This window comes from Hesperophylax consimilis, chromosome 4 (assembly GCF_061612785.1).
Source record: "Hesperophylax consimilis isolate HC1 chromosome 4, BYU_Hcon_1.0, whole genome shotgun sequence".
Taxonomy (NCBI): Eukaryota; Metazoa; Arthropoda; class Insecta; order Trichoptera; family Limnephilidae; genus Hesperophylax; species Hesperophylax consimilis.
The window spans coordinates 26,750,549-26,768,166 of record NC_142839.1 but is presented as its reverse complement, the minus strand read 5'-3'; the positions used below and the strand labels follow the sequence as shown (position 1 = coordinate 26,768,166).

Here is a 17,618-nt window from a genome sequence, read left to right as displayed (position 1 = left end):
CGTTGAAATTTGATGAATTATTAAAATTCTCCGAAACAACCCGTCCTTGGAGAATTTTTTCCGTAAGGTTGAAACATGTATATATTTATTTTTTTAATCTTTTTAAATTTATTTATTTATTTATTTATTAAGACATACAGTGTACAATGAGATACAGGTAGATTTTTTTAGTTAATACATATTTGTAGTACATATTACGTATGTCCATAAAATATCATTACATAATTTCGTCTGAGATTGTTATAAAAGGAAGGAAGTGTGTGGATAGATAATAATAAATGAATTGAAAACAAGAATTACACGAATTGTAATTGACTGTTTACATAGAAGTTTTGAAAAATGATATGAAAATATTTTTGAAATATGTCATGCTAAGAAATTTAATAAGTTAGTTTTGTATGTTAGAAAGGAATCATGAGAGATGTCTAAATGTAGTAATTTTTCGTAATGGGTGTAAGTTGTGATTGCGCGAGTAATTACTGAGTTGTTTGCTGCATTGGTATTGTTGGCTTCAATATGAAAAAGTGTAGTGTGCCTGGTACGCCTCGTTGGAACATTTAAACCAATGACGGATAGCAATTCGGGACTATCTATTTTATTATTTAATACATGTATATACAGGATTTTTCCAATAAGAGGTGTTATTTTGAATAGCCCGCTATTTCGGTAGATGTTACTTTTGAAGCTCTCACTTTTTGACATTTGACAAGTACGAGAGAAAACTACGTAGAAACTACCTTGTAGAAACTACGCCATTAATAAAAATGGAACGATTCACCCTTCAACAACGCATTGAAATTATTAAAATTCACTTGAGTGAATCAAATGCTAATGCAAACTAAGGCAGAGAATGCTAAAATGTTATGTGTGGTCGGTCTTGTTGTATGGATGTGAAACATGGACCTTGAAAGTAAAAACCATGAACAGGTTAGAGGCTTTTGAAATGTGGCTTCACCGGAGAATACTCAAAGTCCCATGGACCGACTTGATCACCAACACAGAAATTCTCAGGCGGGCTAGAGCAGAGAGAGAACTGCTTAGATTAATAAAAATCAGGAAAATTTCATATCTGGGTCATGTACTTCGAGGGGAGAAGTATCACTTGCTCCAGTTAATATTGAAAGGCAAGATAGAGGGTCGCAGAGGGCCTGGTAGGAGACAAATGTCTTGGCTGCGAAATATACGAGAGTGGACCGGCATTAGAAGTGTGGAGGAGCTATTCCGGGCAGCGCAAGACAAAGAGACATTTTCTAGAGTGATCGCCAACGTCGGGGGGACCTGATACGACACATAAAGAAGAAGAATCAAATGCAAATCATCTTGAGTGATGAGTGATGAGGCCCATTTCCACCTCGGTGGCTTCGTCAACAAGCAAAATTGTCACATCTGGGGCTCGGAAAACCCAAGAATTATTGTTAAAAAGCCTCTCTATCCTCAACATGTGACTGTTTGTTGCAGTTTATGGTCCGGCGGAGTCATTGGACCTTACTTTTTCGAAAATGAGGCTGGAGCAACAGTTACGGTGAATGGATTGCGCTATCGAGAGATGATTAATGATTGTACAGTACACGAACCCACACGTTTACTGTCCAGACAAGAAGTGGTTTCTTATTTCTGGCCAGGTTCAGATGTCGCTCTCAGCGACCATACGCGAAATTTAACCAAAACCAATAACAGCGACAATCGCCCAGTTCCTAACTAGGTTAGAGAATCGGCGGGGATAAATGTGATGATGCAGAACAAATTAATGAATAAAATATATAAACAAACGGAATCTAGCCCTGCATCATAACAGGCCGGAATTGGATGGTATTGATCTGGACAACGTTTACTTTCAACAAGACGGCGCTCCGTGCAACACAAGCAACGAAACCATTAATCTTTTACGATTGAATGTCAAAATAACACCTCCTATTGGAAAACCCTGTATAATATTTATAGAAAATTGAGAAACATCGATGTTTATCGTAGAATTTACTAAATTTACTCGTAATCATTCACAACCCCGAGCAATGCCGGGTACACGTCAGTTAGTAGGACATATTATGAAATGTAAGTTGCAATGATTGAGGAGTACGAGTATTTAGTAATAGTGTGTGTATATTTGTTGCAGAAGCGACGGCCGTCCCCCGTCATGAGGATGGGGGAGCCCGAGCTGTCGGAGCTGTCGGAGCTGGGCCGCGGCGGCTGGGCGGGGCGGGGCGCGGGGCTGGGCCGCCTGTCCCGCTCGCAGGGGGACGCGCGCCAGCCCGCGCTGTACTACTCCCCGCCCGGCACCTCCTACACCATCGTGGAGCGGCCGGCCAGCTCGCACGCGGCGCAGCGCCCCCGCGGCACGCACCTCGGCGCGCGCTCTCCGGCGCACCCGCCCGCCGCGCAGCGCAAGCGGCCCATCTCGCCCGAGCAGGTGCTGCGGCTGCTCGGGCAGGGCGGCGCCGCGCGCAGGGGGCGCGCGCCCGCCGGCCAGGCGCCGCTCCCGGCCAGCAGCCCGCCCAGCACCACCCACCACGTCAGTATTATACCACTAAATTACTTAATTAATTACTTACTTACTTACAACTTACAACAAACTTACAGCTAGCTTACAAATGACTTAAAACTATCTTACAACTAAATTATAACTAATTTACTACTTACTAACTTACAACTAAGTTATAACTAACTAACAACTAACTTACAACCAACTTACAACTAACTTACAATCAACTTACAACTAACTTACAATCAACTTACAACTAACTTCCAATCAACTTACAACTAACTTACAACCAACTTAAAACTAACTTACAACTAACTTACAACCAACTTACAACTAACTTACAACTAACTTCCAACCAACTTACAACCAACTTAAAACTAACTTACAACCAACTTACAACTAACTTACAACTAACTTCCAACCAACTTACAACCAACTTAAAACTAACTTACAACCAACTTACAACTAACTTACAACTAACTTCCAACCAACTTACAACTAAGTTACAACTAACTTATAATTAACTTACTATTTATTTGACAATTTGTATAACGCCGCTTTTGTGAGATATCACCTCAGGGGCGCTTTACAGTTGATGCAGGTATTACAAAAAATATAAATATAAAAAAAATACTACTTACTATCTTACAGCTAACTTACATTTCAATGTTAAATTACTGTTAAAAGTGACAGCATGCCAATTTCCTGATAAAATATTATTAAAAAAATATCATTCAGAATATATCGAGAACACGTGTTATTTTCCTAATAAATATCATGACGGAATGCGACGATATCAGTATGTCAATATAAATATTTGTATGAACACTTGTTTCGCCGTCCTCATAAAGCATTCTCATGTAACTGATATTTTGTTGGGAACTCTGTCAATTCATTCGTTGAAGGCTTGCAGTCCCATTTTTATCAGGAAAACGAATAACTTGACAAGATTATTAATAAAACAACAGTATTTTATATCAGCAAGTTTTCTCCGTGTGCTTACTTGGAAAGATTTTTTGCTGTGCTGTTGACACTTGCATTGCTTACATAGTGCTGTGCTAAATGATTTAATTGTTCATATTATATTATATCTGGCTGGGATACCCACTATCTACGTCTTTACCGCCTAATCCGTCCCATAATGTGCTGACCGTTCCCCAGACATCTTATCTTACTCGCAACGTATTTAGTCTCAAATCCTTCGTATTAATAATTGGGCATGAATATGATGTGTCCATTTTGCTTGTTTCCTGGGAACATGTTGGAATATATTAAGGGGTTCCTTATATCAAGGAATATATATATAATACAAGGTTTATACCACAGTCAAAACTGCCAGGAGCTCTAGATAATATGATATTCCGGTTTTGGGAAATATAAGGCTAGAGGTAGCGGGTTAGGGGGTTAGTTTAATGCTACGTATAGATATAAGCGAGCCTGCTGCAACGTGCTGAACCTCAACTGGAAAAAGAACGAAGCAACCGCAAATGGCGCAAAAGGCCGCTTGCAGATGCTTCGTTCCTTTGTTGTTGTGAAAATTGTTCAGAACCTGCCGTAGGTAGGAGAAGAGGTCGCATAATTTTCAAATGTAGCCTGGCTAGCAGATCACAGCGTATATCGTCGCCACGCACACACTTATAACACTTCATCTTTTTAGGTGTGACAGGTCTGTATGGGATTGTATGTCGAGCAATATGAAGTTATATAAAACGCTTCGAACTTATAGCGTAATCTGTCACCTCTTTAATGTTGAATTTCTTGACCATCAACACCTCTGACATACTGACCGTTACATTCTTCAAGATGCTGTCAGGAAGTCGTAGAATTTGTGTGTATTTTCGCTTCCCAATAAAATACAAAAGAATGCTATATTTTTTAACATTTCCAATAACTACTAACTGTTATTGAAAGGTAATGAAATACGTTTTCAAATTTCATTATTAGAAATAAACATATGCTTTTTAAATTATTATAATTTTCAAATTATTCATAAAAGTTTTGAAAATGGCCCACCTTACATTTATTCGTATAAACACTGAATTAAAATTACTGATAACCAAAAAAACACATATTTTATTCGTTGTAAATGACAAATGTGTTATAAACATTACTGCCTCCTCACTTTTTTGTTGTGTCATAAAAATAATTAGTAAAAATTCACAAAATTTCGTAAAATTTACTCACATTTCGGTTGGAACCTTTGGTTTCATAGAGGTGTACATTTTAACTATTATGTGGTTAACTGCTACATTTGAATGTAAAACTTGGTATTTTATTTTCAAACACCGTTTAGTTCATATTTCTAATTATGGCGGTAAAGGAGACAACGATTTCTATGAGACTCTGCGGATAGTAGCTGTTTGTTTAAAAACCGAACAAATTAGACTGAGGAGTTAACATTTAGGAACTCTAATATCGAACTGAAGTAATGCGTACGATCACAAATTAATGCACGACTGTATAATGTTTGAAGAACAACTCCTATCCCCATCCTATCTTCCTCTTATTTTCTCTTTCCTTTATCTTCTCTTTAGTTTAATACAAAATAGAACTCCCTTCCTCATCCAACATTCGCATAATAAACTTTTTTGGCCTAACTTCGTTTAACATCCTATGAATATTTTTATCTTAGCTTGTTTCTTACAAATAAATATATAACGAAAGCCATTTCAAGCAACTCGGCGCTTCAATTCCGAATGAATGTGTCTCTCACTGTGAGTATCTTCCACTCAGGAACGAAGCTATCGTATCGGGTGTCTCATTTATTTATTTGCATCCGAATTGACTGTAATAAACCGCAATTCAATATCAATATCATAAAAAAACAAATTTAGTTCAGTTTTGCGAATTCATCAATTGCAAGAAAACATTTTGCGATCTTTGAAGTCTTTTTGCATGTGAGCGTTATTTCTCTGTTCACATTCTGTAGCAAGTAAATAAAGTATTGAGCAATTTCCAATTTCGTTTCTTGCCTTGTTTTCCAGAGAGTAGTTTTCATTTTTTTCCAGAAAGCATATTGTAGAGTTCTAGGGGAAATTGTACTTTGCCACCTGCACCAGGGAGAACTGCGGCCGTAAAGGCTACGATGCGGTGGCACAGGGCTGCCGTCGAGAAACCGATAAAACGTGTGATGTTATAATAATTCCGGTAGAGTTTGTTGGTTTATTCAGAAGAAAATAAGAGCGTTTTTCCCTGAAAGTTTTCTAGAGTTTTCGAACAGCAATGTCTTTAGAAAGACTCTCAAAGTTACGGAATAACGTTGTGGTGGCTTATTTCAGTTTTCAGAATATGCTAGAAGGTAATTTTGGCAGGTTTTCGTGAATTAAAAGTTAATTTAAAAGATCTTATAAAGAAAATCTAACGGTCAAACATAATTTTGAACCAAATAATTATAAGCAATAATTAGTCGCCTGAAATATACATATTGAAAATATCTCCCGAGTAAAAATAAATGCCGCCGACAAGAATTGAACACACCTTCTGATGTTCGGTCAGGTGCTCTGGACCACTGAGCTACCTCGGCTTATTTCCAACACGCCAAATAATTCAATATGTACTAGTACTTCAATCAACAATTACTTCTTATTTTATTTTTTCAACTGTAAACGACCAACGTCATTTTTTGTAAGTAAGGCTTTGTTAGTGCTAAATTTCCCACTAGATGGCATCGAGACATATATCTACATTTGTTGGTGAAATATTGTCACCCCCCATACACACAAGCCCTGCTTATTTATGGGGGTACATCAAATACTTATATTATATTATGTAATTAATAACTGGATTATGTAGTGAAATGTATTTTTATTAATAAATAAAATAATAATAAAATATATATTTTTAAACTAATGTTTATAAGATAAGGTTTCTTATGCACATTAGTTTATCATAATGTTCAAAATAATAATTTTGAACATTAAATATAATATATATTGCTTTTCTTATTTTAAGATGCAAATCATAAGATTTTGCTAATCTTTCTGAACCATAATATGTACAAGAACTGTCAAATAAAAATGGTAACAAACAAAACATTTTTAGACAGTCTTTGAAACCATTTTTATTGTTAATTCTCTTATTCCAACATGCTCCTTACAGCAATTTATTACATTCTGTACGGGTTAAATTTAAAACATTTGAAGCATTTTTCAATATGTAAAAGCATTGTACACAGTGATATCTACTTCATCGACACGTTGTTAACCTAACATTTGGAATAATTATTGATGTTACATAAGAATCATAATTCCAATAATGTAACATATCTTTATATCAACTCAACCATCAAGTAACAAGTGCCCCCATAAGATTTGGGAAATTCCAGTGTCGTTTTATTGGCCCGGCAGCCCCGGGGGACAGGGCATTAGTTTATGCGAATAGGTGGAGAAACTGGGTTAGTCCCATTATCCAGGCTTAATCTGAAGTGGCCATTATAACTTTATAATGCCATCCCAATCCGACATTTTAAACTGATCAGCTGAGAGGGATGGAAGAGGCTTAGGAAGTTTCGGAAGCCGGTCTCACTTCATAGTTTGCTAATAGTCGCCGCGGTCTAAACTTTTGTCAACGCAGGCTATTTTAATTGGATTAATTAGTGGCTAAAAGCTGAAGCGAAAACAAAGCCTCCTACAACCTGAAATTGTAGATGAAAAGGTTTCTAATGAATATTGAAGCTTTTGCTTTATTTATTTCGTTACATACAGGATTTTCCAATAGAAGGTGATATTTTGATATTCAATCGTAAAATATCAATAGTTTCGTTGCTTGTATGGCACGTAGCGCCGTCTTGTTGAAAGTAAACGTTATAAAGATCAATACCATCAAATTCCGGCCATAACAAAATCATTAATCATCTCTCGATAGCGATCCATTCACCGTAACTGTTGCTCCAGCCTCGTTTTCGAAAAAGTAAGGTCCAATGACTCTGCCGGACCATAAACCGCACCAAACAGTCATACTTTGAGAAAAGAGAGGCTTTTCAACAATAATTTTTGGGTTTTCCGAGCCCCAGATGCGACAATTTTGCTTTGTTGACGAAACCACCGAGGTGGAAATGGGCCTCATCACTCAAGATGATTTGCATTTGATTCACTCAAGTGAATTTTAATAATTTCAATGCGTTGTTGAAGCGTGTGTTGTTCAATTTTTATTAATGAAGTAGTTTCTACTTGTCAAATGTCAAAAAATGACAGCTTCAAAAGTAACACCTACTGAAATAGCGGACTATTTAAAATAACACCTCCTATTGGAAAACCCTGTATATACAGCTGCACCAATATTATTAGGTTATTAAGTGATATATACATAGTTAAATTAGTTTATGAAACATATTAATTTAATATAACACTGTTGTTATAACACTGGACTTTTTACTGGATTTTTTTCACCTATTTAAAGAATAATAACCATAGCGTAATTGTCTCATTCTAACACAATGTTAATAAATTAAGCGTCTTTCTAATTACAAAAGGTTCAACCCTTCAAATTATAGTGTCTTTTTTATTTGTTTAAAAGCTCTTTTAGAAAATAGTGCGTGAACTGGAAATTGGAGCATTAGCCTACATGTTCCCGCTCCTGAAGGTTGTGTAATTTCGTTACGCCAGAGCTCAGCCTTTTGCATTTTTGAATGAACATGTTTTGCTCTATAGGTATCTACAAATCCACCACCATCAAAAATGTGTCCAACAAAATATAATGTTTAATATTTTCGTTTGCTTTGTTATAATACCTACACAATCAAAGAATGAAATCTTGTGTATTTATTTATTTTTAAAAACCTTTCAAATTTTAAACCATTTTCCGTTTCATACAGATGTGAAAAATAAAGTTGTTGGACTACTCGGGAAAAAAACTTACATGAATGGTTTCTAGGTAATTAGATTTGATTATTTGAATGACGGCTTGTCAAACCTAAAGGAAAGCAAACGGTTTTTGATTAAGCTCTCGCATGCGAATGTTTGCCACGAATCCTTCACCAACTAATAATTCGTCAAAATACCGCATCGTTTCAAACGTTTCGTGTTCTGATGCCTAAATTGTGAGTCAAGATGGAAATTTAAAAGATTTTAAAAGATTTCAATCAACAGGAAACCCTAGTGAGGAGGACTGTGAAAAAAAATACAAAAAATATACTTATATTATACTTTAAACCTACATAATGTAAAAAAAAAAAAAAAACGTCGAGAAAACGGTAGTTGTATAAATGTTAATGAAAGGTTCAAATAATGTTATACTAGCCTAAATTTTTTATAAATCTTATAAACTGTAACTGAACGCAAGTTAATATAGTAGTCCAAAACTAAAACTATCCCCATTTTACAACATGCTTTGCTTATTAAGTACATATTACTATTTTGTTTGAGTAATAAAAACCCCATAATAAAGTTGTGTGTAAAAGCATGTTAGTTAATAGAGGGTTAACAAATTATAAAGGTTTAAGACATTAAAAAGATGACGCCATGAAAGCTCAAACGATGCGCAAAAGCTCAAAGTAAAAAGGTTTCATTCCTTTGAAAGAAGCTTTTTTTACTTCTCAGTAACATTTTTGCTGATTCAAGTTTTTATACCATCCAGAGTAAGACACTGAAAATATGATATTACGTGAAAAGTTCGGTTATTTTAATTCATATTCGAATAACGTGGAATTATATATTTCTTCAATGAGCACGTACTTAACGCATTTTACATTAATTGTTATATTTATAGTTAACAAATATGTACGTATTTTTCTAAAAGATACCCATTGGAAAAACACAAAGTTTATAGTCGACATAGTTTTTTTTTCTTACGAGTTATCACATATATCTATTTTTTTACAAGTTAACGGTGATCTGTAAAAAAACACACCTTGACTACAATATACCGACATAGATCTATTTTTCTTACAAGTTAACAGTCTTTACTCAGTGTTGTTTTTGATTGTAGAGATGAAAAAAAGTTTGAAAAACATATTTTTAATTCTGAAAAACATACGAAGGTACCTTATTTTTAGTTCTAGTTTAAAACGTCCACTGATAATATAAAATTTTATGTTGTTTTTTGGTTTCATTTCATCCATTGTTTCAACTTTTAGAACTTTATTTTATATTATTTATCATCAACGAAAACTTACACCTAAATTTTTTGTTTTATTCTTACCATAGAAATGTGATAATGTGTACTGTAATACCCACACACAGGCTTTTCATTTTTGCGTGTTTTTGATACACAATACATTTTAATTTTATTTGTATAACTGTTTTAATAATAATAATATATTTTACATAAAATTATACAATAAAACACATGCGGAAACTTTGACTAGTCAACGAATGGATCCTGTTTTAGGCCAGTCAAATTGACAAATTTAGTTCATATCATAATTTAATATTACATTGTTTAATTATAGAACATATTATTTTATAGAAGGAAAAAAGTGTTATGATTGAATTCCTGTTAGAAGCTTTAATTAAATATACAATTTTGTACTTTTATAAGTTATGAATTAGCTAAAAGAAAGAAAAAATATTAAAATACAAAATTAGTATCGAATGCTTATGTTTAACAATTATTAATTTATCATTAATTTTATCATGTAATTATGTGTCTAAATTAACCGTTTAACTTCCCTTTATAAAATGTATTACAAAATAAAAATTAAAATATATATTCATTTCAATCTGTAAGCCTAAGGACGGGTTGTTTCGGTGATTTTGAACAATTCATCAAATTTCAACGTTCATTTTCAAGTTCTGTGAAAGATTTTTTCAAATTCTGTTTTTATTTCAGTTTTGTCAAGCACCTAACCTACAATGATATAATAACAAAACTTAAATAGGACTTTCACAGAACCAGAAAATGAACGTTGAAATTTGATGAATTGTTCAAATTCTCTGAAACAACCCGTCCTTAATCTATTATGTTAATTCAGCCATCTGATAATATTAATACTCCAGCGTCTGGACGGTGTAGGCCCTCTGATTGGTCAAATTTAAATTGTCTGTTTCGGTTAAATTCCGCTAACTTGAAAGTTAAGACACGATTTCATACTAAAATAGGATCGCCTCATAATAATACGAGATTTCTTCAAAAGCAACGTTTCTGATCATATAATTTTTGGATAATATCGAAGAAAATATGTTTTAGAAAGTTCATAATCCATTGGATTAATTACATTACAATGAAAATTATCCACAGTTACGTGATTATGCTTGACGTTTATAAAAAAAATACGCGTCCCTTCAATGGCCGATACGCACGGCTATAGATGGCCGACAGAGAGCGCACCTCTGGCGGTTTAAAAACGAACCAAATGAATGACGCGAATATTTAAATATGCAGCTCACAATATTTGACTACTTACGATTAACAAGCGTTTACTAAGAAGATTTCTTCTGGAAGCTTATCACTTTGTAATGGCATTTTTCATTATTATTTATATTTTTTTTGTTTATTAATTATAACTGATTTTATATTGACATGTTTTCTAATTTCTAAAATTTCAAAATTATTTATTTGCGGTGCTTTATATCCTGAGTGAAGTATTTTAAGACCTGATTTTTTTTATCGAAAGTGTGATCATTATTCAAAAGATAATTTGCAAACTCAGATTCATTATATCAAAGACCGTTTGAAGAGAATATGTTTAATTTTTTTATTTAGTATTTCAACTATCAATTTATTAGAATAACCGTTATTAAATGCTATTTGTCTTATGAATATATTGTTTTATGGTTATATGCTATTTGTTTTTTTCAGGTCTTAAAATACTTCACTATAAATAATTTTGAAATTTTAGAAATGAGGAAACATGTTAATATAAAAGCAGATATAATTAACAAGAATTTTTTTATAAACTCTCTTTTAAATATTTTCCCACTCAACTGGTCTTTCCCGTCTAACGATATTGTAATTCCTAATTATTATAAACCCAGCCTACTGTTACCCCTCCCCCTCCTTCCACTTCTTCTTTCCCAATTGCAATCTATATTTAATTTTTGACTTCGGTGTATACACAATAAAATGTAAACATTATATTTTTTCATTTATTGGACAATTTGCATAGCGCCGCTTTTGTGAGATATCACCTCAGGGGCGCTATATTGTAATAATCTACCTTTATATATAAATTTTTACTCTCCTGATGATGTTGTATATATAATCTAACTTTAAACTTTATTAGATACAGTAAAAGTTGTAGGTAAAGAATTACCACCAGTTGGAGTAAAATTAACACCTTTTAATTAAACCGACTGCTAATCTCATCGCACAATTCCCCTCCTTTTATTCATAAACACTGGTACAATTAATAAATATGTAATAATCTATTATTTAAGTCAACTTTTTTATAACTATCTTTAATGGTGACAAACTAAACGATATTGATTCAACTTATAGACATTGACGGTTGTAACACATATTTAAGCACTGCAAGTCTCCTATGAGCTAATTATATTAGGTACCTAAGATAACAGTTAATATCAGTTGTAGACATGTAGTCAATAATAGTGTTTCATTTGAAATAATCCATCACAAATACGTAAAATTTCATTTATTCAAACAACTGTCATTCTTATTATGCGTAAATTTAGCATGTTATTATTAATTAACTCCTTCCTGTTCCGTGTTTTAACAATATATATACTCACCCTCTTTATGTGAATGTCCTAATATCTATCTATTAAATGTAACTGTTGTTAATATCACTTAAAATGGGCGAAGCCCAACGAAGTGCCGCCCGCAGGGCCTAGCAGAAAAAAACCCGCGGAGCGGGTTTTTAACTGCTAGTATCTATTATTATTAGTCGAAATCGGTAAATAAAAATACATTTTTCTATCATGAATGTACTTTACTATTATTTTTATCTTTCTGTGAATCCTATTTAAAACTATATAAACTTGAATCGTGACACGTCTCCAGTGACAGAGGCATAAATCCATCCATTTATTTTGCCTCGAGGACTCCATCTCGAAAATCACTCTTTTTTAGGGAAAAAGTCTCTTTTCCCCAGCTCAGCTATATAGAATTCCAATCCAATTTCCCCCGACTGTCGGGAATCCGAGGCCCAATCGATTTCTTACCCAAAAGTTCCTCGGGCCTGTCGAATAATATTATGAACATACGAATTATGTTAAACCCGTGTTCGTGCCGTGAGAACATAATGCTGAAGATACCCATATTGTCACCCATCGTAAAACTAATTATTGCTAGGAATTCAGCATTACGAATATATTTTTCAAACAGGATTATCATCATAAACGAAATTTATTTTAATTTTTTTTATTGTTTTTTTTTTGTGTATGGTTCTTAATTACCTACTCATAATATTTTACTGCATTGCTATTATGGGAGATTGGATAGCGCACCATAATGTTGGAGCTAAAATTTAAATATAATACCTGATTCTCCTGATAGTATGATGTGGTATATATATATTTAATTTTAGGTTCTATCTAAAAGCGTTTTTTTGTGTGCCTTTGTCACCATATCGTACGATATACAATCCCATACAGACACATCAAATAAGGCAGAAAATATATCAAGTGTGTGGGCGTGGCCTAGACGATGTGCCGTGATCTGCTAGCCGAGCAATATTTGAAAATAGTGCAACCCCCTCTCCTGCGGTATTCAGATGAATTAGGGAGCTGCCGTAGTCACGCGGCTGTCAGCTGTCAAGGTGACAGATCTCGTAAAAATAAATTAAATTCCGTGGTTTCGCACTTCTCCCTAGCACATGCATGACACTAAAAGATATTATATAATCTGTATAGGCCACGCCCGAAAAATGCGTTGAGCGTATAGTATAGCGTTGTCAGATGCAAGTATATTGTTATCATATATAATTAGATGAAATTCGAAGAACTCCATTCTGCTTTGAAGTATTCAAAATTCAATACTAAATATGTTATTAATTTATAATTTTTATAAATGATTTATTTGTTTTTCCGCCACAGTTTGATAATGCCTCGGAAGGCGAAACCGCTGTCACATGTAATAAAAAAATAAACCTTTTGTTTATTTCTATATTCAATATATTTTATTGAGAATCCTTACAAGAGTCCCAACTGCCGGGAGCCATTGGAACTATAACGGCATCAAGTAGGGGACTGAAGAGGCTGAGGGAAATTTGGGAAGGAATAGGATGGAGAAGAGAAGGTTACGAGGTTCCTGGTCACTAAACATAGCTAAAGCCATTCAACGCAACATTTTATTTTCTGCGTGATCTCTCAAGTGGTGATAATGAGGGTATTTTCCAAACGTGAGTGTTACTGACAAAAGTACGTCGGAAGAATGTTTAAATTTTTCCAGCGAATAGATTGTATTTGTCCTGAGTGATCGGAATTCTCGAGATGTCTATTAAAGCTTCCTGTATCGATATTACAAATTAAAATATTAAACGACGTAGAGCATCGCCTTAATGTAAAAAAACGCACAGTCGTAGCCCACTGCCTTTGTTTCTACCTTTTGCAAACGCATAACTTTCATAGGCTCCGCCACTTTGATATTTCGTGCAGTTTTGTTGTATCTCGGCGACAGTCGGCACGCTTCCATGCTATATGTCCTTTTTTCTTTTATCTATGGGTGATCCTCTAACATCATAATATAACCACAATTATACTGACACGGGCCTCAATGGTGATCGAGAGGACTCAGATAAATTGTTATAAGCATGTAAAACAGTTTAATCAATCAAAAAAAAAAAAAAATATATATATATATTCATACGCTGTCGAATTGTGTTCTTGACGGCATAACTAACTAAGTTAACATCAATTCAAGCCGGTAAATGTTGTCGTAAAGAAATTATAGAGTTGATAACACATTAACTAAAATCCATTGAAGTAATTAAACTCTCAGTCAAATTCAGTACAGTTCGGGCTTTAGTGTGGTTTCAAGTTCAAACCACCAAATATATTGTTCGAGTTTTCAGAAATATACATTATTGCTCATTTTAAACTCACAGTTAAATTCAATACAATATCAATGTTCGCGCTTTAGCGTGGTTTCAAGTTCGAGTTTCGAGTTCAAGTTTGACTTTTCAGAAATATGCAAAATTGCTCATTACAAACTTATAGTTAAACTCGGTACACTATAAATGTTCGCGCTTTGGCGTGGTTTCAAGTTCCGGCGTTTAGTCAAACCACCAAATATATGGTTCGACTCTTCAAAAATATGCTTAATTGCTCATTTTCTTGTTAATTTTAATATTTTATCGTTCTTAATTACCACTAGCAAGTTTAAAACATATTTACTAGGCCGTTAAAAGAAATCTAAAATATTAAATGTAACTCTTTCGATAGAAAAGTTATACAGAGAGCTAACATCAATACAAATTTTATGTAGCTAATATAACTGACATCATTACAAAAATTTAATGAAAATGTTTATGTACCTACTCATTTAAAGGTTCAAAAAGAGTATTTAATGAAAACATTTATGTACTTACTTATTTAAAGGTTCAAAAAGCGTATTTAATGAAAATTTTTATGCACCTACTCATTTAAAGGTTCAAAAAGAGTATTTAATTAAAATGTTTATTTACCTACTCATTTAAAGGTTCAAAAAGAGTATTTAATGAAAAAAATTATGTACCTACTCATTTAAAGGTTCAAAAATAGTATTTAATGAAAATGTTTATGTAACCACTCATTTAAAGGTTCAAAAAGAGTATTTAAAGAAAATGTTTATGTACTTTCCCATTTAAAAGTTTAAAAAGTGTATTTAATGAAATTGAGTACGTACTCCATTAAAGGTTCAATATTTCGAGAAAGCAAATATGTTTATGTGAAATTTGAAACGCACATAATCAGCATATCAGTAAAGCAGATTCACTGAGGGTGTATTTTAAAAACATTAAAAAAAACTTTTTATATATTTACCAGCGTGCGTATTATGTACAACCCAAAGTCTTTTCGACCAATTATTCCGAGATCTAGGTCGTACGTTTTACATTCTATAGCTATCCAATCTGCATTACGTATTACGTAGTGCCGAAGCTGCGTGTCTCCTTCAGTCGGATTACGCTCTTCATCAAAACGTGACGCGCGTATCAAAACCTATCCCGGCTGACGGGCACACCATTGGCTTTATCCGTGTATCGAGGACGCCGGGTGGGATAAGTATGAGGTACCTACGTAACACTCTCCCCCCCATTTACAACACTAACCCTTGTATTACAACATACTATGGCAGGTTATGGGAGAAACGCTGCGAGAAGCATAATATAATTGAGGATAATGCTTATTGATTCCTTATTTCTTAGATTTTGTTTCCATTCGTGTCGCTTTTTCAAAATGAAAACAAAAACAGAAAGTATTGAAGAAACGCTTTTAAAAATATTTTGAAAGCGAAATAACAAAAAAAAAAACAAAACCTATTCAGGGGTCTTTAGTCACCTGCAAAATTAGTCATGTCAACCTGTATTTTGGTTACAATCGTCACCATAATACTGCCGTCACAAGCAAAAAGACAGCTAGATATTTTTAATGGTCGCATGGTGAGACCTTTCATGTTTATCAACCTGTTATAAAAAACAGTACATAATAATGTAACCATTGAAATTTTCTAGCCATCTTTCTGCTTATGACGGCAGACAACTTGTCACAATATTATATAAGTAGCAAGTTGTCGAATTGCACTGGAGGCACTTGAAGACACGTTTATGTCCGAAACTAGTTTGAAACTAATCCGAAGCTATAGTACAGATATATTAATAAGTATTTAAATTGTAAATACGATAGACAAAACAGGGTGTCCGGTGTAAAGTGCGCTAACTATGGTAGAAGTCAATTTTTTTTCGACATTCCGATGTTTGTTTTTCAATACAAAAATATTTTTCAATGGAAAAATATTCAATTCCAATAAAAAAAATCATATTTTTTACCTAAAATCTACCTTAAAAGATTAGCAAAAAATGTTTTACTTCTAAAATCATGTAGACTCACCCCTGAAGTTAGCGCACTTTACTCCCCGACACCCTGTATATAGGTACCTACTAGATGTGTGCATATATCGTATTGAACTTGCAGGAGTTATTGGTGAATTTAACAGACTCTCCCACACATACGGAAAACTCTCAGAAAAGTATCTATTCAAGTCGACGAGATCCTGTACTTATTAAAAAGAATTGACTACAAAATCAACATCATACTTTTGTCAGAAACTTGGCTCAAAGAAACGGACGTACCATACATCAATATTGAAGGCTACAAACACGAGGCATCCTGCCGACCTGAGGGCATCGGTGGCGGAGTACCCATATTTATTGAAGAATACTTAGCATATAATTTAATCGAAAATATAGTAGATCCAGGCAACAACTTCATCTGGATACAATTAAACAAACTTAACTTAAACATTGGAGTGATATATATAAAACCGAACACCAATTTCCAAGATTTTCTAGATAAGTTAAACACACAGCTGAAAACTCACAAAAGGTCCATAATACCAGGGGACTTTAATATCAACTTACTTGACTCCACAAACACACACACTTGTAAATACACAGAAATCATCAAGTCAAGCAATTTAAATATAATGAAACAAAAAAACATGCGACACGTATCACAGAAAGCACCAACACCATTATTTATCACATCATCTCAAACATAAACCTTTCATATTCTATAACAAACTGTGACACTTCAATATCTGATCACAACCTACTAATTCTTCACATACTGCACACCTACACTAAAAAGAACTCACAAAAATCGTCCTATAAATATACGAAAATTGACTATGATAAACTAGAGGAGGATATTCGACAAAACCCTGTTTCTATAAATAATAACGAGGACTCGGAACTGAACTACAATAACTTTGTAAACTATCTAATAAACAAAATTATTTTTTACAGTTCAACAATAATAAAAACAAATAAAATCTGTCTTCCTGGTTAGATAACAAAAGACTTATTAAAAATTATTAAAAAAAGAAATAAACTGCACTTAAAAATAAAAAAAGAACCCTTAACCTATTACTGAAAACAGAATTTACTAAAATACGTAATCAAATAACTATAAAAAAAACCAAACTCTAAAAAACAACACTATAACAGACTATTTAAAAAATGTGAAAATAATACCAAAAAAACTTGGAACCTAACTAACAATATCATCAAGAATCAATCAAACACGCAAAGTAAACCATGTAAAAA

General features: G+C 33.6%; 1 protein-coding gene across 1 annotated transcript in view; it reads left to right on the top strand.

Moving 5' to 3' along the window:
* LOC149424476 (whirlin-like) overlaps positions 1–17,618 on the top strand; it is a 309,865-nt gene that overhangs the window by 145,895 nt on the left and 146,352 nt on the right. The window contains exon 2 of the mRNA XM_089631069.1: positions 2,114–2,509. Within this exon, the coding sequence (XP_089487195.1) occupies positions 2,135–2,509 (375 nt within the window). The 5' untranslated portion in view covers positions 2,114–2,134. The remainder of the gene's footprint in view (positions 1–2,113; positions 2,510–17,618) is intronic.